Raw genomic sequence first — 23,641 nt, 5'->3', positions numbered from 1 at the left:
AAACGTCTCACAGTATCACAAACACACACGTTTTTAAAATAAATCAACGGTGCCATGGGAAGTTACTTTTCGTGCCAAAACGCTGAGTTCTGGTGCGTATCCTTCAAAATAAAAGGCTACAAGCTTAAACGCCTTCTACAAGTCCACAAAACACAAGCGCCAGGAACCAGAATTGGGACCGGAATCGCTCAAATTCAAACGATGCCCAACCCTAACTATCATAGTTTCTCATGTATAATACACTCTCAAGTAATGATATGCACCCTCAAAATCACACTTTCGCATCTGAATTTTCCCTGTACCTAAGTAGGCCTATAATACGCACCCCAGAAAATTCCTGGTTTCGATGTTCAAAAATGTAAGTATTATCAGGATAGTAATTTATATTTTATTAGGCTTTTTAAATAAATTTTTAAATTCTCTGACATTAACTGGAAATGCCGACAACAAAAGCTAAAACATATTTTCTTGCTCTGTTGCATGCGCTGACAACACTTACATAGTACTTCTGTCTCTGGAAGCAGTTACATTGTCTAAGGAATTATAATTACAAACGAATTATTACATTACAAATTCACAAGTGAGCGCTGTCTTTTAAACTAAGACGTCAAACACCACTAGCTACTGGTATAGGCATAAGATGTAGTAGCAGGGAAGTTTGTTGCGCTGATTTTCGCCAGCTGAAGGCTGACTAAAATTGGTAATTTTTCTTACACCTATATATAATACCCACCCTTCATTTTTTTAAATTGAAATTTTAGCAAAAAAAATAAAAAAATGTGTATTATACAAACGAAATTACGATAACTATTCTATTTGTTTGGTCGCCCCTATTTACACAGACACGTAATTGAAGCATTACTATGCAGGGAAATTGAAGACCTCGCCGGTAGCAAATTTACGCTTAAACAAGAAGAGGAACGAGATGCTGAGAAGGTATCGAATGAGATTTTGATTTTGTGACACCCAAAATATGGCAACCTCCCTCCAGGCACCTCCATGCTATGCCAAGACAATCGAAATTTGAGGGCGTGACGTTGTAAATTACAGTTGTTGTAGCAGTAGGGGCAATCCTTCTTTTGTTGTGTGGCTCTTTTAATTGTAGTGGTTGTTTTGTTGTTCTTTTTGTTCACTGAGTTGGCCACACTGAGACTCATGTTAAAACATCGTTTCAGGCTTTAAAAAAAAGCTTTTGTTATGTAATCCAATGACTAACAGTCTAATGTAAAGAGATAATTTTTGAATATGTACATACTGTATGGTGTTTTTAACAGTGAAGAGTTTAATTTCCAATACACTGTTTACACTCATAAGTACACACATTTCTAATAATAAGTCAAAATAGCTGCTACATACTTCACTACAAACCAGAACTGTGATTTCTCTCAACCAATCAAAGAAAGATAAGTGACATTCTAAACGCTATATGAATAGCAACGTGACAAGTGCCAACCATCTTTGTGGAATGTTCTAAAGAACATGCTATGAGCACTTCACACAGTTCTAAAATCTTCCATAACAAATACATTTAGGAAAAAACAATTAATTGCCAAAGTACATCACCTATTCGACTGCACACAATGCTCTTACCATCAATACCGTTGAGTTTTTAGTGAAAGTGACACTGTTTGAAACGTTACGGTCGTTTTGACACGTCGACTTCAAGAACCCCTAGGAATTTTGGTTCGTATCATCTTATTGGTGGATATTAATTCATTCATCTTCCGTTCCGCTCATCCTCACTAGGGTCGCGGGCGCGCTGGAGCCTATCCCAGCTATCTTCGAGCGAAAGGCGGGATACACCCTGAACTGGTTGCTAGCCAATCGGAGCTTATTGGTGGATATTTTTAAGTGAAACATGGCAGCCAATCAGAGAAGGGGTTCCCTGAGTAGCAGAAGAAATGAAAGAGTTGAGGAGATATGTTTAGAAATAATCAAGTTATACTTTTTTACTTAAATTTGACGGCGTTTTTGACCAGATTTTCTGTAGATGATATGACATAAAAAACCTTCCTGAACAAGGCCATATTTTCTGACAATTTTTCCAGAACCCATCATCAGATTGTCTAAATTCTTGGCGCGTTATACTCAGGTTAAAGTGGCCATTCCAACCAGACTCAGCATTATGACAATGTCATTTTTGGGAAATCTTGTCATGTTGCTAATATGAAGCATTACAATACAACAGTGCTTCAGTATTTGAGTCCAGGACATTGAATATCTGCAACTAATCATGTTCAGATTAGCATGGGGGTTGTTTTTGTAATCTTCTTAAACACACCTTACCAGTAAACAAAGGATATTTAAACTAATTATAAAACTTCATCATCAACTTAAACTTCCTCACACATACAGTTCAATTCACAGGCGATTGGAGCAGCAGCAGCATGGGTGCACAATGTGCAACATTATTTGTCAGCATCTCGTGTCTTTTTCTGAAGTTTATTACTGCATGCGCAGATGTCAACTGTTTGACAGTAATGTGCCCAGAACATTCCAAGGGAATATTGTTCGTGTGAGTAATCTAAATGAGTCGATGTTTTGAACACATGTGGTACGTGAGTTCAGTTTGAGTTATTCCAGATAAAGTCAAAAGTTCAAAGGATTTAGTTCAGTTTGGTGTGTGATGCTTATTTGCCTAAAACCAGCATAACTGACATAATTCAAATTTTCAGATGGTATTTTATTTTCATCTGATAAACAAGACAATGAAAAAAGGATGAAAAGATTCTTCATCCTTCCAGTTCACCCATGTCAGGGTCTTGGATGTGATCAAAATATGTTTCTCTGGCTCACATCAGAAATTTGGAGCTCTTTGACTTCTGCAAGCATACCATCAAAAATCTCCTGCAGACCGAAATAAAGAAAAACATGTAGTGGAAACTCAGTTCACCCAATTCGTTCCGTGACTCTTTTTGTGAACCGAAATGTTTGCAAAAAACAAAAATAAGGGATACTGTGTATGTGAGCCACAGAGCCAATAATGTTTTTCGCTGTGAGAGAGAAAGCACAACTGAGACTTAGTCACGGATGCTGTGAATGTTCGAGAACTGAAGCATAGTTCATGAACCGAATCCAAAACCTTTGATCATAAACAAAACCGGTTGTTCCTGAACAGGGGAGTTCGTACTGAGGCTCCACTGTACACTGAACCAGTTATTTGTCTTGAATAATCAAACAAAGCAGTTATGTGTCTTGAATAATCAAACAAAGACACTTGTTTTCATGTTTACCAGTATTTGTAGAGGGCTTCAGCTAAGGAAGGTTAATGGGCTTAAGAAAGCATTTTCAGTCACTGATGGTGAAGTGGTACACTCGCCTGACTTTGGTGCAGGCAGCGTGGGTTCAGTTCCCACTCACTGACGGTGTGAATGTGAGTGTGAATGGTTGTCCGTGTCTATATGTTCCTTGCGACTGACTGGCAACCAGTTCAGGGTGTAGTCCGCCTTTCGCCCGAAGTCAGCTGGGATAGGCTCCAGCGTCCCGCGACCCTAACCAGGATAAGCGGTGTTGAAAATGAATGGATGGATGGAAATCATTTTCAAAAACATTTTATTAAGCCTTCACAACTTGCCACACTGTTCATGCTTCTATGGGTGATTTACAGTAGAAAATTGCTGTAGAATAGACTTTAAAGTTCTGCTACTAGTCAATCAATCACAAAATGGTTTCTGTCCTGAATACATTCAATAAATGCTAATGGAATATAAACCCAATAGGTTGAAAAGTGGTGTGGAGTTACCTAACGGTCAAGAAGGACCTTGCTGTTTGTTGGAGGCAGAATTATGGAGTTTCTTTGTATGGAAACTCTCAATTGATTTCAAAGAAGAAGAAAAAATAAAGCTGCTAGAATGGCCCAGCCAATCACCTGACTTGACTCCAATCGAAAATCTATAAAAAGGTCCATAAAAGAAGCCCACGGAACCTTCAAGATTTGAAGACTGCTTGTGTGGAGGAATAGGCCAAAATCACACCAGAGCAATGCATGCGACGAGTTTCTCCATACAGGAGTTGTCTTGAAGCTGTCATAGCAAACAAATGCTTTTGTACAAAGTATTAAATAAATATCAGTTGCCGTGTTCAATACTTTTTCCCTGTGTCATTTCACATAATTACACTACTTAATTTCTGATCTTATGTATTCTACTTTCTTCGTATGTATGGGTGATTACTTACTTAGTGTTGTTCCCAACATCTGTTGAAAATGTCATGTCAATAGCACCTTTGGAAATATATTTAGTGAGAAAAATGGTAACGCGTAAAATACTTATTGCAGCCGCTGTGTGTCTGTATGTATAAATATATATATCCATCCATCCATTTTCTGAGCCGCTTATCCTCACTAGGCTCGCGGGAATGCTGGAGCGTATCCCAGCTGTCTTCGGGCACGAGGCGGGGTACACCCTGAACTGGTTGCCAGCCAATCGCAGGGCACACATAAACAAACAACCATTCGCACTCACATTCACACCTACGGGCAATTTAGAGTCTTCAATCAACCTACCACGCATGCTTTTGGGATGTGGGAGGAAAACCCACGCAGGCACGGGAAGAACATGCAAACTCCACACGGGCGCGGCCGAGGATTGAACCCCGGTCCTCAGAATTGTGAGGCAGATGCTCTAACAAGTCGTCCACCGTGCCGCCACACACACACACACACACACACACACACACACACACACACACACACACACACACACACACACACACACACACACGGTGATTGAAAAGTAACTCGTAACAAGTTTAAGCAGAATTTGTGAAATATTATTTTTTTTAATTATGACTGAAACAACCATCATTCATTTCTTTATGGTTATGTTTTGTTTAATGATAATCCTTTTCTGAAAAGCTTGACAGTTCAATTTGAATCTCATTAAAATAAAATTAAATGTACCTACGTACCACACCTTCATGTTTTCTTAACTGTGTGTTTTCTCTTTTACTAAATAAAAGTAAGGCTGTGGATTTCAAAATAACAGCAAGTAAATACAAAAGTATTACATGTTCAAATAAAGTGCTTAACTTCATGTTTTGATCATATGGGTAGAAGCAAAATCATGCATTGTAAAAATGCATTATACATAAGTAGAAGGGTTTTCCAGAATTTTGAGGTCAACTTTGGGGGTGCGCATTATACATGAGAAATTACGGTACTTCTTGTACGTGTACAAAATTCAGAAGTAAAACAGTACAACAGTTACGACAGGTTGTAAGTGAGGTTTCAAGTTAAAACCTATTAATTAAACTTGAAATAGTTCAGTTCCGGGCAATACGGTAGGCACGCATAGTTCTAAGTTTTGGGGTTCTTGGGTGCGACCTCCCTTTGATTAAACAACTTTAAACTGCGCATAGGTGTGAATGCTAGTGTTGAATGGTTGGTTATGTGTTAATGTGCCCTGTGATTGGCTCGTAATAAGTACCCTGCCTCTCGCCCAACATCAGCTGGGATTGGCTTCCCCTCAACCACGACAATGAGAACAAGCGGTAAAGAAAATGGATGGTCAGTTACCTGAAATTTGTTCATGACTTTTTGGTATTACTCGAACTGTCATGGTCTGTTTTGGTTTGGGTTTGGTTAGTTTTGTTTCATGTTTTCCTGTCTTCCATTATGTTCATGTCGTGTGCTCATTTAGTTATTGTGTCCACCTGTTCTCGTCAACCTTCTACCTTGTGTCGACCAATCAGCTCCCTCCAGCTGCTCGTGTTTTATACAGGTGTTCCTCGTTGTCTCGACAATCTGTTTGTCAATCTGTTTGTATTTCGTTCCCTGGTTTCTTTCATTTCTTGTCAGTTCATTGTCATTGTCAGGTGTCATTGTCTCTGTCTGTGCCACGTCTTAGTTACCAGTCATGTTTTGTTTCCAGTTTTCGGTTCATTCAAGTGTTTCTTTGTTACTTTGGTTATCTGTTGTGGGACTTTGTTTAGTTTGCTTTTTCCATGTTCCTTGTTTGCCCGTTTTTTTGGAAATTAAATTTTTTTTTTGAGACTCCTGCACTCCTGCCTTGCCTCCCTGCTTCCTGCTACTTGGGTCCTCCACATTGTTGCCTCTCCTCCAAAAACCAATCATGACATTAACACCTTTAAGAAGAATGGTTGGGTTTGGATGCAGCTTTGAATGTTGTCTAGAGCATTTCCGTGTGGAGTTTGTTTGTTCACCCTGTATTCAAAGATGAGCTGGGCCACATTGCGACATTGTTTGAAGAGAGTCTATGCAAAAGTGTAAAGTGACTATATTCAATGAAATGTTCTGAGCTCGATGAAGTGGCTGGGGAGAGGGAAGTCTGGGTGTCCCTGCTGAAGCTGCTGCCCCCGGCGACCCGACCTCGGATAAGCGGTATAAAATGGATGGATGGATGTTCTGTGTGTTAGGCATGTGTCTAGGCAGGGGCCTCATGAGTGATATGTGCCATCAGAGTCAGGTGTACCGCTTAGCTCAGGTAATAGCCAGTCATGTGAGCATCTAGGCATGAATTATGACTGACAGCAGCTACAATTTGTGTGTGCTCAGCCTATTACATGTGTATTACTGTTTAATAAATGGCTGCATGTGCATTGGCATCTGTGGCTCTACTTTCCCACCAGTGAGGACACTACAGAATAATATTATTGTGCCTTTGTTTACCTGGAGGATGCCCAGGAAGTGTCCAGGTGTGGGTCCAAGTGCCCACTTCTGTGACCAATTCCAATTTAATGCCTATATGTGATTTGTTTTGTGACACACTGTTGACATTCATAGACAAAATGATACAACTCACATGTGCAGATGGCCAAATTGTAAATAACCACATAAGTGAAAGAAATAATGGTAAATAAGACAAATATTAAATGTTAGTTGCCTGGGCTGACTCTTCCCAGATTGCGTGCTTTTCCTTGCGTCTGGGTCATTTCAAGTTTTAAAGGCAATGTTAACCAAGATGAGCCTATATAATGTACCTATTTACCACACACTAGGGGAAAGTTAAATCAAACAAAACATAGTTTTATGCAGTTGGCGGCTTCCCCAAACTAATCGGAGCGATACATGTCTTTTCTGTAACTTGATTTCATCTTCAAGTAGCACTTCCAGTTCCATCATTACATGTAATTTTGCACTTGTGGTGCTCTCTCTCAAATGTTCTAAAACTATCAGAGCTACCTGGGGCACAAAACCCCTTTTTTAAACACAGCACTCTCCACTACTTCTTGACCTGTTGCCAAAAGTGTGCCCAATCTCTTAGAGTGAGTGAACATTGGCACTTCAAATCGAGAACCGCTTCTGACTTGGGACTGGTTCCAACTTATCGATTCTATCGGCATTGTATACCCCGTTGTGACTGATTCTTCTTCATGATGCTGCCGTTTCTAAGTACTGCAATATTTCGTTCATGTGGGCCAGTTGGCCAATCATCATTGTATTTCTTGTGACTTCATGTGGATAGCACAGCTAATCAGGTGCGTATATAACGTGAAGTGGTTGTCTTTGGATGTCGTGGGACGGTTGCTAGTCTGACGAGCTACAGGTTGCCGTTGACAAAGTCTGGCAGTTCCAGAATTGGCAGCTGTTGGTGACTGGCGCTATGGCACAGAGAATGGGAGTGACGTATTTCCGGGTCAGTCAGCTCCAATTCCAAATGACGTGCCTCCCCTGCTTATGTGGAAGACATGTTGAATGTGGGGCATTGACGTGGCGGCCATGCAATGATGGTTCTATCTATTGTCTATTGTGCATAGAGCAAGAGAGAGCGGCATGGCTCTGAGGAATACAAAACGAAAGTCTTTGGAGTCTGGAACATGCTATTTTTGGTACAGTAAGTTTTTTTGTCAAGATTTGGAACTAGGAAGCAAACTATTTCATTGCGGCTCACAAAAGCGACTCGACTATGATGAGTACTGTACGTCAATAATGTCACCATGACCAAGCACACCCGCGTGGTAAGTTGGGATAAAATGTGAAACTTTCAAACATTTTCAAGCTTTTTTTATATTTACAATACCTTTGTACTGCACTGGGCGTTTTAGGCCACAAAAAAAACTACAAAACAATAATTGTGTACTATACAATAATATGGGTGTATTAGTACATTCTATCGAGGTTCCGCTGTACTAGCATTAGCACTGCTCGCTCCATTTAATCTAATGAGTGTCATTAAACCACCGTTTGATAAACAATATGCCTAATATTGAAAATGTGACATGTAAATGAGTGTCTTTAAAGGAATTTTGTTGCATTGATTTCATTCTTCTCCCAATGACAATCGATAAGACAATTAATAAGGAATTTGATCAATAAGCAGTATCAATAATGGAATCGGAATCACAAAATTCTTATCGAGTCCCACCCCTAGTGAACATGCAATTCACCACCCGCTATTTAGGATCATTAAAGATCACAATCTTAGTAGATCACGTGCAACATGCCCACTGACAGAGCGTGCAATCTATTACTGTGCACACGGACTTTAGCACTTGCGAGTTGGGAGCTAGTAAGGAGTGAGTAAATTAGGCCCAAGGAAAGGCACTGTCGCCTCCAATCAATGCAACAAGAAATGCATAAATTAAAATTGTGGAAAGGGCTAGTGGGGAACTGGCCTGCTGAAGGCTGTCTACATTCTGGTCACCCTGTTATTGCTAGATAAGAACCAGGGCTACGACAGAGGAAATATTAGAGGTGACACACCAGGTGTTCCTGAAACACTTCAAAACAGTACTGTCATTACAGCAAAAACGTGTCATGTCATGTGGGGAATGTACCAGCAAGAAAAGGCTGCAAAACACAGAGATTAGATGTTTGCATTGTACTGCGTCAGAGAACAAGCTATTAGGGAAAAATACTTTAACTGAAATTTGTCACACCACTCAAACATCTCAGATACGGGAACCATGCAGGTTATTGTGGATTCATGCTTTAATCCAAGTTCTGATCAATGAGCAGTGCAAAACCTACAGCTGCTTTCGATTAGACAGGGTCACAGTTTCTCTCTGGGTTTCAACTCATACAGTGGGGTGAAGTGTGGGGCAAGAGGGGACACAGAGTGGATGGTGTATACACAAGTGTTTGCTTACCTGCAGGGGGCCAAGCTTTGATATAGCCAGTGCAATGAACCACAGAGTACTGAGCCTCCCCTTCTTTTGATGGTCCGAGGCCATTCCTGTCAGTCAAAAACAAACACTGCAGCATGCTTAACACTGATACAAGTCTGTGGAGCTCGGACAGCTTAACATTTCTGAACTCTCTGTTAAGGTACGTTTATTTCAGTTTACAGCCAACATAGCAAATAATTATATACATATGAAAGACAAATGCTTCAACTAAACATCTAATAAATATGAGAACTGGATTACAACTTCAAAACAGTAAATTATGTATGCTGCTGTGTATGTAAGGATGTAAGACAGAAATGCTCTTCACTCTCATTCATCATCATTTCGACCTCTGTATCTTAATGAGTGGAAAGCAAGAAGATTTTTGAGGGAAAAGACTCAATAAAGACAAGGATGATGGCGGATCAGAAATATGTTTAGCTAAGACCTTTTACCTGTATCTCTTCCTCATATTAGACAGACGGTTTAGTGAGATGTGATCCAGGGGAGCACTGCCGCACCTGCATATACAAAAGAAAATTTTTTTTTATTCTACAGCAGATTTTTCATGACGCCAGTTGCATACGCACTGTGTAGAATAAGCAATATGTACCTTGTATTTGACTCCGAAGAGTTTGTCACTTATAACAAAGCTAACTAAGATGCAAGTTTCCTCCAGTTGTACCTTTCTGTCAAACAAAGTTAAAACAGTGGCGAATGATGGCAAGTATCCATCAAAGTTTCCTGGAGACCACTGTAAAAATGTGTTGGTCCTACAATGAAAACAACAGCCTCATCAGCTGAACATTACATATGCCTGTCTGGATTTAATAATCGTTTCCCTGAAATGTTGGCTTTCAGATCAGTCTGTCCTCGTCGCAGCCATGTTTATGTATGTGTCAGAGAAGTGTTTCACTGTTTCGTGCAGCCTCTCGCAGACGGTTTCAGCAGCATGCTGTTTGAATTATAACGAGCCTAGAATAGCAACAAAAGAGGAAAATGCCAGTCCAACAAATTCCCAACAACTTAGCACAATGCGGATGTCATGAAATTCACAGGACAGTATGACAACCAATAGACAAAACAAAGTGGCCTCTGATTATTCTAAACACTGGCTAATCCACAAAATGTCAGAGATATACAGTTTATAACATTTTGTTAATCGAACCTTGTGCATGTCCAAAGCTGATTTGACATAGTTTGTAGCCCATGTTTTGGCGCACACAACATTTTGACAGAGAGTGACACATTTACAAGAAAGGATGTTTGTAAATGGTCAGAGAGGCTATGGAGTAAAGATGAGGTGATGTCTATCTGGTAACAACACACTCAGCACATAGTTTAACATACATAAAACAAAAGCAGTACAGTGACAGAGAGTACAGTACAGTGACACTGCCCCCCGCACCACCCCTCCAGCAAGAAATTTGCACATTCTCCCTGTGCTCAAGTGGGTTCACTCCAGGTATTCCCATAGGAGGAGGCAGCTCTGACATGCCGTGACAATGCGAGAGACTGCGTGATTTCCGGAGAAAGAAACATGGCGACGCCTCTTGCATAGACCGGAAAAAAACAGCTACTACATGACAAACCTTCTCTTTCACAAGCCTTTTCCTTTTTCGGCAGGTGTTTTTCACCTCATTTTATTTTTTTTTTGTCCAACAAGGAGCCATTCGAGAATCTCACCGACTGTTATGTCAAAGCTAACCTGTCTATCATGGAGAATCCCACCTCCTGATATGATTTGTATATTTTTTGAAATATTTTAGTATGTTTAGTATTATAGCAGCTTATGTGTATCTTCGCACAACCCAGACAAAAAAGAAATTGAAACTTGAGCTAAACATTCCTCAATTAAACACAGAAACTAAGGACAGTCTTGACGCCCTATTAACCATCACTGAATTACGTAGTGCATTAAAAAATATGCAGTAAGTAAGACCGCCTGGCCCGGATGGAATTTCGGTCAAATTCATTAAACATTTCTGGTCAATACTAGTGCCTCTATTTTTCAGAACAGTCAAGGAGATAAAATATAAAGGCCAAATTAGTAACCATATGAACATAGCTGCAATCAAACTACAACTAAAACCAGGCAAAGACCCCACTCTCCGGCTAACTATCAGCTCTTATCCCTGATTATTGTACGTACAGTATCAAGATTATCTAGAAAGCCCTGACAGACAGCAAGACTTGAAAATGGACTCCTGTCAGTAGTCCACCATGACCAAACAGGTTTCATTAAAGGTCGAAGTTACACAAATAATGTCAGATGTCTATTAAACGTAATAAGCATGTCACAGCATAAATACCAAAAAGCAACCATCATGTCACTTTCCGCAGAGAAAGCTTTCGTTAAAGTTCACTGGTCGTTCCTATTTGCAGTATTTCACAAATTTAGCTTTGGAGACTTATTTATTCATTGGATAGCAGCACATACTATCGCCAAAAACAACAGTCACCACCAACAGGATGACATCACAAAGTTTTACTCTACAAAGAGGAACCAGACAAGGGTTTGCAATATTCATTGAACCACTAGCAACCGCTACACGTCAAAGTGCTAGTATTAAAGGTATCTGCTTGCCAGTGATAGACCACCACAAAATAAACTTTTATGCGCATTATATTCTTCTTTAGTTACAGAAAGCCAAGTTATCTCTTCAAGCAATATTTAATCACATTAAAACATTTTCACAATTATCAGATTACTTTATCAACTGGACAAAATCAACAACACTCCCAAAACAGCAAACTTGTGGAATTCTGCAGAACAAAGCTGACCTTTTCCACTAAAACGTACTTGAAAAGTTCAATATGAGACTTATTGGAAGCCAGATCATTAGGTCGCTAGACACCCAACTATTCCAAGCAATAATTATTCCAAAAATTCATAGTTTTTTCTCCCCAAGCAAATGTACCAAGCAAGGAAATACTTCACCATTCTAAATAGTCCTTGGATTTGAATGTGAGTACATATGCTTGTTTGTCTCTATATTTGTCGATATGTGACCTGTAATTGGCTGGCCTCCAGTCCAGAATGTACCTTGCTTCTCGCCCAATGTCATCTGGGATAGACCCTAGCATATCTGCAACACTAATGAGGATAACCCGTACAGAAAATGGTTGGATGGATGTTTGAAGATAATTACTGAAAACGTGGGAAGACCGAGAACTGTGTTGTACTCAACTTTAAAGAAATAGCATTAAAGTTAGGGGTGTAACAATTCATGCATTACATCGATGTATCGATTTATATTCCTACGATCCAATTAGATCGCTCTGTTATCGGCTAGTTAGCCTTCCGGATGAAAACACAGTATGTTGATTTAAATTGTTTTAAAAGGTAATCAATCGATTGTATTGATACAAGGAAATAACGCCCAGGATTTATGCAAGGCAGACCTGATATGGATGTGCGTGTGTGTTTTTTAGCGTTTTTAATCATGAAGACGTTACTCGATAAAGTTTGTGATGTCGGTGACATCGCAGGGGATCATGGGAGAATCAAACAGTGTAGTTTTTTTCTGGTACTATTGAGTGGGCTGGTTTGAGAAGCAAACCACATCTGCGCAGTGCAGGATATAGCACGGCACACTGAGCAGAGCGCTAAACTTCACTAGAGGAACATCCTGCGAATCTTAAATCACAAATATGGACGCATTTTAGTATTGCAGTAATAAAAAACGATCGAGAATAAAACATGACGGACTTGCAAAAACTGTTTGATGACCACGGTTGTCTACAAACCCGGGAATACAATAGGAGAACTTGAAGCCATACAATATATAATCACCGGAATCCAAGAAGCAAGCAAGGCAAACATCAAATTGTTAGACATTTCAACCAGGGTTTCCTCATGACAGAGCTAAAATGTTGAACACGCTTGAGCCAAGGTACAAAATTCCATTAAGGACATACTTCAGCAAAAAACATTTTCAAAACATTTGAGCATTAAGTTATTTTATGCTCAATCAGTGTGTTTACTCCTGACATTTTAATGTAATTTCTGTTGAAAAACAACATCCTAAATTGCACATTGTCAGGTCTGTTATCTCAGCACCTGGAGCACTGCCCCAGTTTGTGTGTGTGTGTGTTTTGGTGAGTTCTTGTAAGTGTGGTTCATTGGAGTTGTCACGTACGTGGTTAGGGCGAGGGCGAGTAACGCAAGGCAAGAACATGGTGGACCCAATTGCAGGTAAGCAGGGAGGCAAGGCAGGAGTGCGGGAGTCTCAAAATAATATTTCATCTTCAAAAAAGGAAAATCACACCTGACAATGACATACCACAATGATAAAGACAACAGGCGACTATGACATGGCAAAGACGTGACAACGACAATGAACCGACAAGAACTGAAAGAAACCATGCAAACTAAATACAAACAAATTGACGAGACAACGAGGAACACCTGGACAAGACACAAGTGGCTGGAGAGAGCTGATTGGTCGACACAAAGTAGACGAGAACAGGTGGACACAACAACCTAATGAGCACACGACAAACATGGAACACATGGAACAAAACTAAACACAACACAACCCAAACCAAAACACAGACCATGACAGTACCCCCCCTCTAAAGGAACGGATCCCAGACGTTCCCCAAACAACAACCAAAAAGTCACCAACCCAGGGTGGGCGGAAGGGGGCCTGGAGGAGGGTACAGAGTCCACCCCTCAGGTCAGTCTGGTGGCCATCCAGGCCACCTGAGGTGAGGTGCTTGGCTGAGCGGCTCAGGAGGTCGTCCAGGACGCCAAGCACCAGGGTCTTTACAGAGCCATTCAGGCGGACGGCCACGGTGCCGAACCCAATGGTAATGCAGGGGCCAGGCAATAGGGTTGGGTGGCGGCCGCTGGACGAACGCCGCCGGAGCAGGGACGGGTGGCGGCCGCTGGACGAGAGCCGCCGGAGCAGGGACGGGTGGCGGCCGCTGGACGAGCGCCGCCGGAGCGGGGACGGGTGGCGGCCGCTGGACGAGCGCCGCCGGAGCGGGGACGGGTGGCGGCCGCTGGACGAGCGCCGCCGGAGCGGGGGCCTGCCGCAGCTGCCGAGGAGCAGGAACGGGAGCCTGCCGCAGCTGCCGAGGAGCAGGAACGGGACCTGCAGTCACTTCCTCAGCCTGCCGCCATTGAGGTTTGGGAATAGAGGGTATGGGAGTGGAAGAGTGCACAAGGTCTCGGGAAGGTGAACTAGGAAAAATGACTGGTACTGAACATGGTGGCTTGGGGGCAAGTTTGACTAGACGTGACTTAATTGGAGCCGTGGAACAACGTGTGGGAACAGGTGAAAAATTAAGTGACTTGTGAACAGGGGAAAAACGAGGGGGTAAAATTTGACCTTTACTTGGCCGCCTCCGTTGGCCACCACGCGGCGGTCTCGGGTAGATGGCCAAACGGGTGCCCAAGAAAAGGTCAGAGGGAAAGGATTTATACTCACTGGGGTTGGAAACGGGGAGACGTGACAAAAACTGACGAGGACGGGATAAACTAGGGAAGGAACCAGAAAAATCTAAATCTGTGTCAGAGTCAGAATCAGACAGGAGGTTAACTAAATCGGGGCCATTTTCACAATCAAAAAAATCTGAATCTAAAGAAACGTGGATGTAAAATAGTAGGGCATGGTGAATAACTAGGACAAGTGGGGGGACCCGATGAAAAGACTGAACGATAGGGCTTACTGGAGGAGGGTAGGTATGGATGGCAGGCTGAGGACGGTGGGAGGCAGTTTGGTGGTGTCCAGGGTGACGCCATGTTCTTCCCGCTGGGTCCTGTTCTGGTCGGTTCATTCTGTCACGTACGTGGTTAGGGCGAGGGCGAGTAACGCAAGGCAAGAACATGGTGGACCCAATTGCAGGGAAGCAGGGAGGCAAGGCAGGAGTGCGGGAGTCTCAAAATAATATTTAATCTTCAAAAAAGGAAAATCACTCCTGACAATGACATACCACAATGATAAAGACAACTGGCGACTATGACATGGCAAAGACATGTGACAACGACAATGAACCGACAAGAACTGAAAGAAACCAGGGAACTAAATACAAACAAATTGACGAGACAACGAGGAACACCTGGACAAGACACGAGTGGCTGGAGAGAGCTGATTGGTCGACACAAAGTAGACGAGAACAGGTGGACACAACAACCTAATGAGCACACGACAAACATGGAACACATGGAACAAAACTAAACACAACCCAAACCAAAACACAGACCATGACAGGAGTGACTCAGCAACTGCTTTCCATCTCCAATTAGCTGCCCTATTTAAATGGCCTTGGACTCCATCACACCTCCAGATTATCTACTGTCTGCATCGTGTTTGTAATCTAGCTATCCTGCACCCTTTGTTCCCTTGAGACTTTTGAGGATTGGTCTGCCTGGCACCTGCCTCCGTTCCCTGCAAACCTGTGTTTGTCTCATGCTACTCACTGACCACCTGGACTCTTCCCTGCAAGCCTGCTCTTCTCTGGTACCATGCCAACCTGGACAGCCCATGAAATCCCTTCGTCCGTCAGCAGCTGTGTGACTCCGACCAAGTGGTCACACAATAAACATTCATTCTCTAACTCCCCATTCTCTCGCCTCTGCATCTGGGTCCAACTCATTACCAGAGTCCTGACACAGGTAAACGTACTGTTAATCCAACCTAAAGAGCTGTTCATTGCACTTTATTTACATAAAGTGCGCATTTGCCATTAATGCTTGTTTATTGTTAATCCATAATTAATTTTACCTGATACTTTACAAGAAACAAAATAAATTTCACCTGCACTGTCCAGTATCCAAGCATTTATTTCACTGCCACACTGGTTGAATTTTTGGCTAAGAAGTTCCTGAATCGCTTTCCAAACACTGAATTGTTTCTGATCGTATCATTCTGAATGCACCACTATAATCCATAAATTGAATCGGCAACCATAAATCGTGATACGAATGGAATCGTTGTAAAAAAGAATCTTTACACCCCTAATTAAACAGTTTTTTACTATTTTATGTTTCCTAAATTTTATGAGGCAAGGCTAAAATGGTGCATAGTGACGTACTTGGGCGTCAAGCGTGCGCCCCCCCCCCCCCCCCCCAACTATATACAGTAAGAACTGAGCACCTTTGTTCACAGCAGCTATACTGCGCAATTGCGAGTTACTTAGTTATAATTACTTATATAAATAAATACTTGAAACAAAGTATTTTTGGAATTAAACTAGCAGGAAGCATGGATAGATGAATAGATAGATGGATAGACAGACAGCTTTATAGAAAGACAGACAGACACATAGATCAACTGACAGTGGGAGTAAAGGGTATGTGAGCCCCTTGGAATTGGTTATAAAATGTAGTCTGACTTTCATCTAAATCACCAGAATGAACGAAAAGAGTCGTTCTAAAACTGATATTATACAAACAATTGTTTTCATATTTTTAGCATAACGTAATCATTCACAGGACAGGTAGGAAAAAGTAGGTGAACCCTTTGATATACAGTAATAACTGGCTGACCCTCCCTTGGCAGCAGTAACCTCAAGATTCCTGGGATGTCTGGTGTGGATAGCTCTCCGACATCATGCCACAGCATCTCAAGTCGGTTGAGGTCAAAACTTTGACTGGGCCACTCTAGAACAACAACAACATTTTCTTATTCTGAAGCCATTCTGTTGTTGATTTGCTTACGTGTTTTGGATCATTGTCCTGTTGCAACACCCATACTCTTTTGAACTTCAACTTTTGGACAGATGGCCTCAAGTTCTTCTCCAAAATATCTTGATAAACTTGGGAATTAAATTTTTCATTGATTATAACAAGCTTTCCACGCCCTCAGAAAGCAAAGCACGGCCATAGAATAATGCTCCCACCACCATGCTTTACAAGTGGGATAAGGTTTTGATGTTGGTGTGCTGTGCCATTTTTTTCTCCACACATAGCGGTGTTTGTTCCTCCCAAACAATTAAACTTTGGTTTCATCCGTCCGCAGAATATTTTGCCAGAAGTGCTGTGGAACAGCCAAGTAGTTTAGAAACTTCAAACGTGCAGCAATGTTTTTTTAGACAACAATAACTTCCTCTTTGGTGGTCTCCCATGAACATACCCCATTCTTGTTTAATGTTTTACGTATGGTAGGCTTGTCAACAGAGATGTTGGCATGTGCCAGGGATTTCTGTCAGTCTTCAGTTGTCTCTCAAGGGTTCTTTTTTTGATTCTGCGCTATGCTCTTGCAGTCCTCTTTACTGGATGGCCACTCCTTGGAAGAGAAGTAACAACAGTGTGGAACTTTCTCCATTTTAGGGCGGCAACTAACGTTTATTTTAATAATCGATTAATCTGTCGATTTTTAATTTTTTTAACATTACATTTCCATCACTTTATTAAAAGCCAGGACTGATTTAAAATGGACAGTGCAGAAAATGCACAAACACAAATTACTTATAATTCAGTTACTGGTTTGGTCTGTAACGTCAGAAAAAAAGTAAAACATTTTCGTTTTCCAAAGTAAAAGAACATTTTTGCTAATGTCTTATTTTGATGAAACAAATATAATCAGTCTGCTTTATTATTGTTAGGGATATCCCGATCACAGTTTTTGGCAACCGAGACCAAGTCTTTGATTTTAAGGCTCTGCCGATACCGAGTCCTGATTCAATACCGCGACAATGCATTAAAAAGAGCGTGCATCAAAATTTTCTCAAGTTAATATACGTACATACTGTATGTGTATGTATATAGTTATACATAGATATATACATACAAAAATATACAACAAATACATATATATATCGCCGCCTAAATGCCCAACTCGTTGTAGTCACTTAGAGGCTTAACTGTCGGTAAAACTACGGGACTAAATTTGGGCAATCTACCAACACGCATTGGGCCAGCGTGGCGGATTAGTGCCTATTACTTTCTTCAAGGCAGTACAACAAAAAACCAAAGAGCCTCTGCACACGGCAGTGGGGAGACAAGCTTGGTGGCAGAGGGTGCTAAGAATCACCGGGCTAATTATGGCTGCTTACAGACAACGAACTTGGCTATGCCAGACCAGAATACGGTTACTCCTACAACATTTTAGGTCCAACCAAAGGACAAAATTTAGAAGTAGCAAAGAAAGTAGCAAAGAAAGAAGCAAAAAAGACAATGCACAAAATCTTATTTGGGGGACGTTCAACGTGCCAACGCTAAAGGACGATTCTACAACATGAGCGAGAAGCCATGGAATGGGATATGATTGGACTTTGTGATACAAATATATACGCCGACCATCAGCCACACTGACGATGAGGTGGAAGCGTTTTACAAATATTTATCCTGTCTTTATAGTCAATCGAAGCACAAATGTTGAATAGTCATGGGGGACTTTAACGCCAGGATTGGCCTTAACTTTGGCGAGCAATCAATTGGATCCTATGGAATGGGATCAAGAGATGAATGAGGAGAACGCTTCACAGAATTTGTTGAACAAGAAGGCTTATACTTTATCAATTTGTTCTTTAACAAGAAATGGAACAGAAAGTGGACATGGAAAAGCCCCAATGGTAACACGAGTATCATAGACCACTTCCTGTCCAACGAGAAAGGGGTATTTACAGATTGCGCTACCCTAAACAAAATTGACATTGGAAGTGACCACTGATTGCTTCGGGTCAAAGTGCAAATCAACTGCCAACATGAACCAAAGAAACTTCTAAAGAGAAAGTTTACCAATCTAAGATTAAATTCAAGAATGAAGTGACGAGTTTCAAATACGTTTGGCTAATTGCTTTAAAGCAGGAGTCTCAAAGTGGCGGCCCGACAGCTTCATCGACTATGAAAAAGCGTTTGACTCAGTCACCACCACTTCGATACAGCAGGCGCTGGTAAATCAAGGGATAGAGTTGACCTATATGAACATTCTACAATCAACACATCACGATTCTTCTGGCTCAGTACGAATTGATGATGAAAGAGTGCAAATAAGACTAGGAACATGCGTAAGGCACACACTGTCTCCGTAGCTTTTTACAGCTTCCTTTGAAGAAATATTTAAAAAGCTCAGTTGGGAAAAAGAAGGACTCAAAATTAACGGCGCTTATTTGAGCCATCTTCATTTTGCAGATGACATTTTATTCTCCTGTGATGGTGAAAAACTACAGCGTCGTATTCAGGAATTAGACTAAGAAAGCCGCCGCTCCAGTCTCAAAATGAACAAAAACAAAAAAAGGTCATGTTCAATTGTTACTGTCCACAAAAAGATATCAAAATGGACGACTATGTCCTAGACGCCGTCGACAATGACATCTATTTTGGCCAACTTGTAACAATGGATGGAATTACAAACACTGAAGTTGAACGCCGCATAAAGCTTGCCTGGCAGGCTTATGGAAGGCCTGTTGTTATATTGAAGAACAATCTTCCCATTTGTTTGAAAAGAAAAGTTTTCGATCAATGTATTTTACCAGGCCACACTTACGGTAGTGAAACTTGGACGACGAATGCCTAAGTTACACAAAGGCATGATGAAATTATTAAACACACCAGAATACACTGGAAACAAATTGCAAACTTGCCGTAGTAGTTACAAACGTGAAGAAGGGCCCCTCATCCTGCAGTGGCTAAAAAATGGCTGATGATGATGATATATACTTTTTTTTTTATCTCGAGATAGCGCCTACCCGAGTGGTAGCCTCGATAACCCGCTTTCTACAACCCCAATTCCAATGACGTTGGGACGTTGTGTTAAACATAAATAAAAACAGAATACAATGATTTGCAAATCATGTTGAACCTATATTTAATTGAATACACTACAAAGATGTTCATACTGATAAACTTTATTGTTTTTAGAAAATAATCATTAACTTAGAATTTTATGGCTGCACCACATTCTAAAAAAGCTGGGACAGGTGGCAAAAAAGGAATGCTCATCAAACACCTGTTTGGAACATCCCACAGGTGAACAGGCTTATTGGGAACAGGTGGGTGCCATGATTGGTTATAAAAGGAGCTTTCCTTAATTGCTTAGTCATTCACAAGCAAAGATGGGGCGAGGTTCACCTCTTTGTGAACAACTACGTGAAAAAATTGTCTAAAAGTTTAAGGACAATGTTCCTCAATGTACAATTGCAAGGAATTTAGGGATTTCATCGTCTACGGTCCATAATATCAAAAGGTTCAGAGAATCTGGAGAAATCTGGGCTCAGGAACACTTCAGAAAACCAATCTCAATAAATACAGTTCGGCGCTACATCCGTAAGTGCAACTTGACACACTACTATGCAAAGCAAAAGCCATTTATCAACAACACCCAGAAACCCCGCATGGCTTCTCTGGGCCCGAGCTCATCTAAGATGGACTGATGCAAAGTGAAAAAGTGTTCTGTGTTCTGTTGAGTCCACATTTCAAATTGTTTTTGTAAATTGTGGACGTCGTGTCCTCCGGGCCAAAGAGGAAAAGAACCATCCAGACTGTTATGGACGCAAAATTCAAAAGCCAGCATCTGTGATGGTATGGGGCTGTGTTAACGCCAATGGCATGGGTAACTTACACATCTGTGAAGGCACCATTAATGCTGAAAGGTACGTACAAGTTTTGGAGAAACATATGCTGCCTTCGAAGCAACATCTTTTTCATGGACGCTCCTGCTTATTTCAGCAAGACAATGTCAAACCACATTCTGCACGTGTTACAACAGCGTGGCTTTGTAGTAAAAGACTGCGGGTACTAGACGGGCCTGTCTGCAGTCCAGACCTGTCTCCCATTGAAAATGTGTGGCGCAATATGAAGCGTAAAATACGACAACGGAGACCCCGGACTGTTGAACAGCTGAAGTTGTACATCAAGCAAGAATGGGAAAGAATTCCACCTACAAAGCTTCAACAATTAGTGTCCTCAGTTCCCAAACGTTTATTGAATGTATTCCGTTTTTGTTTATGTTTAACACAATGTCCCAACTTTATTGGAATTGGGGTTGTAATATAACAGTAGATGAGATAAAATATTTTGTTTATATAGTCAGCCAGAGCTGCTGAGAATAATGATTATTTGAGAAAAACAATAAAGTTTATCAGTGTGAACATTAAATATCTTGTCTTTGTAGTGTATTCAATTAAATGTAGGTCGAACATGATTTGCAAATCATTGTATTCTGTTTTTATTTATGTTTAACACAACGTCCCAACATTGGAATTGGGGTTGTAGTTCCCTGCTTGCTTTCAGTCTGTGTCGCTGCATTGTCGATTGTAGTCTGTCGTCTCAAGTCAGCGGGAAGCACAGGGTGTCGTCCTGCACGCCACCAGTTTGCTTGTCCTCGCCCTCAGCCTGCCAACCACCCCTACCATCTTTGAGTAAGTCCTTTTGTTCTTTTCTCTCCGCTGTCCTTTTCACCTATATCTTCCAGTAATTCAAGTCATTCATACTGCCCTAACATTTTACTTCCACACATTTTTTTCATTCAGATTTTTCCGATTGTGAAGGTTGCCCGGATTTGGCTACTAACCTTCTTTTTTACACCAATTCTGACTCGGACACAGATTTAGATTTTTACGGTCCTTTCCCTTTCCTTCCCATCCAAGTAAATTTTTGTCATGATTTCCTTTTTCCGATCCCTCTGAGTCCCTGCCCAAGTTCTACCAAGCTGACTTTACTTTGGCACCCATTTGGCCATCTATTCGGGACCTCAGTGTGGTGGCCAATGGAGGCACCCAAGTAAAGGTCAAGTTTCATTATCACGTCATTCCGCCCCGGTTTCAAAGCCACATAATTTTTTACCCATTTGCACAGCTTGTTCCTCGCCCGTCCTGTCACATCCTCCATCCACGTGTCTGTCCAAGTCACGTCCTCGTTCCATACTAGTTTCGTCAACTCGTCTCGTTCCACCCGTGTTTCCGAGTTCACCTTCCCAAGTTCCTGTGCACTCGCCCCCCTTGTTTCCTGTGATCCAAAACCTCTATGGCGGCAGGCTGAAAAAGCAACTGCAGACCCTGTGCCGGCTCCCCTGCAGCTGCAGCAGGCTCCCGTTCCTGCTAACTGGAAGCTACAGCAGGCCCCTGTTCCTGCTTCCCAGCAGCAGGTCGCCATTCCTGCTCCTCAGCAGATGCAGCAAGCTCCTGTTCCTGCTCCTCGGCAGCTGCAGGCTCTTGCTCCGGCAGCGCACATCCAGTAGCCACCACTCGACCCTGCTCCAGCGGTGCTCATTTAGCGGCCATCACCCATCCGGTTCAGTAAAAACCCTTGTGATTGGTGTCCTGGCCGACCAATAGCTATTTGCAGTAACGACTTCAATGCTTCATGTTGACATTCTGTTCAATGTCCAGGATCAGAATCATCTTTATTTGCCAAGTGTGTCCGAAACACAAGGAATTTGTCTCCGGTAGTTGGAGCCGCTCCGGTACGACAACAGACAGCCATTGGGACAAAACACACTTTTAGGACATAAAAACACACTACGTAGAAGTCACTTAGCATTGAAGGGTTGCCACTAACGTGGTCATGCTGATACAGTGACAATTGAACAAATTATGTCCTCAAGCCATTTAGAGCAGTTTGAAATGACTAATCGAGCGATAATCTGGTACAGTGTGAAGTGCATAAATGAAGCAATAGGGACAATGCCGATTGTGCAAATGTTGCAGATACTCCTCAGTCAGTGTGCAAGTGGTGCAGAGTGGCCAGTATTGGTCAACAACAAATATGCAAATAGTGTAGTGTGGCGAGACTACCACAGTGAGTGCACGAGTAATGTATAATTGGCCCGACAGAAATGTGACAACAAACTCGAGACAAAAAAATTGGCAGCATGTTGCAATGGAATTGTAAGTTAGCTGTTTAAGAAGTTAATGGCAAGAGGGAATAAGATGTTGGAATATCTGCTAGTTTTAGTTTGCATTGATCGGTAGCGCCTACGTGAGGGAAGGAGCTGGAAGAGCTGGTGACCAGGATGTGGAGGGTCCAAGAGGATTTTGCACGCTCTTGTCTTAGTTCTGGCAGCGTGCAAGTCCTCAAGGGTGGGTAGGGGGGTACCAACAATCTTTTCAGCATTTTTGATTGACTTTAATGTCATAATTTGCCGATCAATGACGTCATTGATCAGCTCCGCAAAAGACATTTACTCCGCGTCGCCATCGTGTACAGTATATTTGAATCCAAAAGCTAGTTTATTTTTAGCCTTGTCGCGTGTCTTTTTACATAGTACTGTAAATATCTGACCGCCAATAAAGTTTTAAAAAACATGTCGGCTGTGTGGGACAGACAACACGTCTGAGACAGACAACATGGATCAGACTACAAGACAAATTTGGTCTTGTCAGATTCCTGCAATAAAATCTTACAGTATATTCCAATACCACCGCTCTTTTATGATCACTGGGCTTTATCTTGTCAACTCAAACGCGACCGGATACACTCGTTACCATGGCGACAACAACACCAATGGATCGCGTCATGTGCATTATAAGAACAAAATGGGGGAAAAACGTGTGCTGGTGGTCACTGGTCCTCGGGAGAGGACTTTAATTCAAGGATTGCTTGAGGTATGTTCACGTACTTGTAATAAGATACCGCTCGCAAGCAGGCAACAAAACGTTACGTGGCCTAGCAAGCTAGAGCTAG

The 23,641-nt window shown here is 41.7% G+C and overlaps 1 protein-coding gene across 1 annotated transcript in view; it reads right to left on the bottom strand.

Moving 5' to 3' along the window:
• arnt2 (aryl-hydrocarbon receptor nuclear translocator 2) overlaps positions 1 to 23,641 on the bottom strand; it is a 110,494-nt gene that overhangs the window by 41,052 nt on the left and 45,801 nt on the right. The window contains exons 7-8 of the mRNA XM_061670566.1: positions 9,522 to 9,587; positions 9,049 to 9,134 (exon numbers count right to left, since the gene is read on the bottom strand). Of these exons, the coding sequence (XP_061526550.1) occupies positions 9,049 to 9,134; positions 9,522 to 9,587 (152 nt within the window). The remainder of the gene's footprint in view (positions 1 to 9,048; positions 9,135 to 9,521; positions 9,588 to 23,641) is intronic.

Source organism: Phycodurus eques, chromosome 2, assembly GCF_024500275.1.
Source record: "Phycodurus eques isolate BA_2022a chromosome 2, UOR_Pequ_1.1, whole genome shotgun sequence".
Taxonomy (NCBI): domain Eukaryota; kingdom Metazoa; phylum Chordata; class Actinopteri; order Syngnathiformes; family Syngnathidae; genus Phycodurus; species Phycodurus eques.
This window is presented reverse-complemented; position numbering and strand designations above follow the sequence as displayed.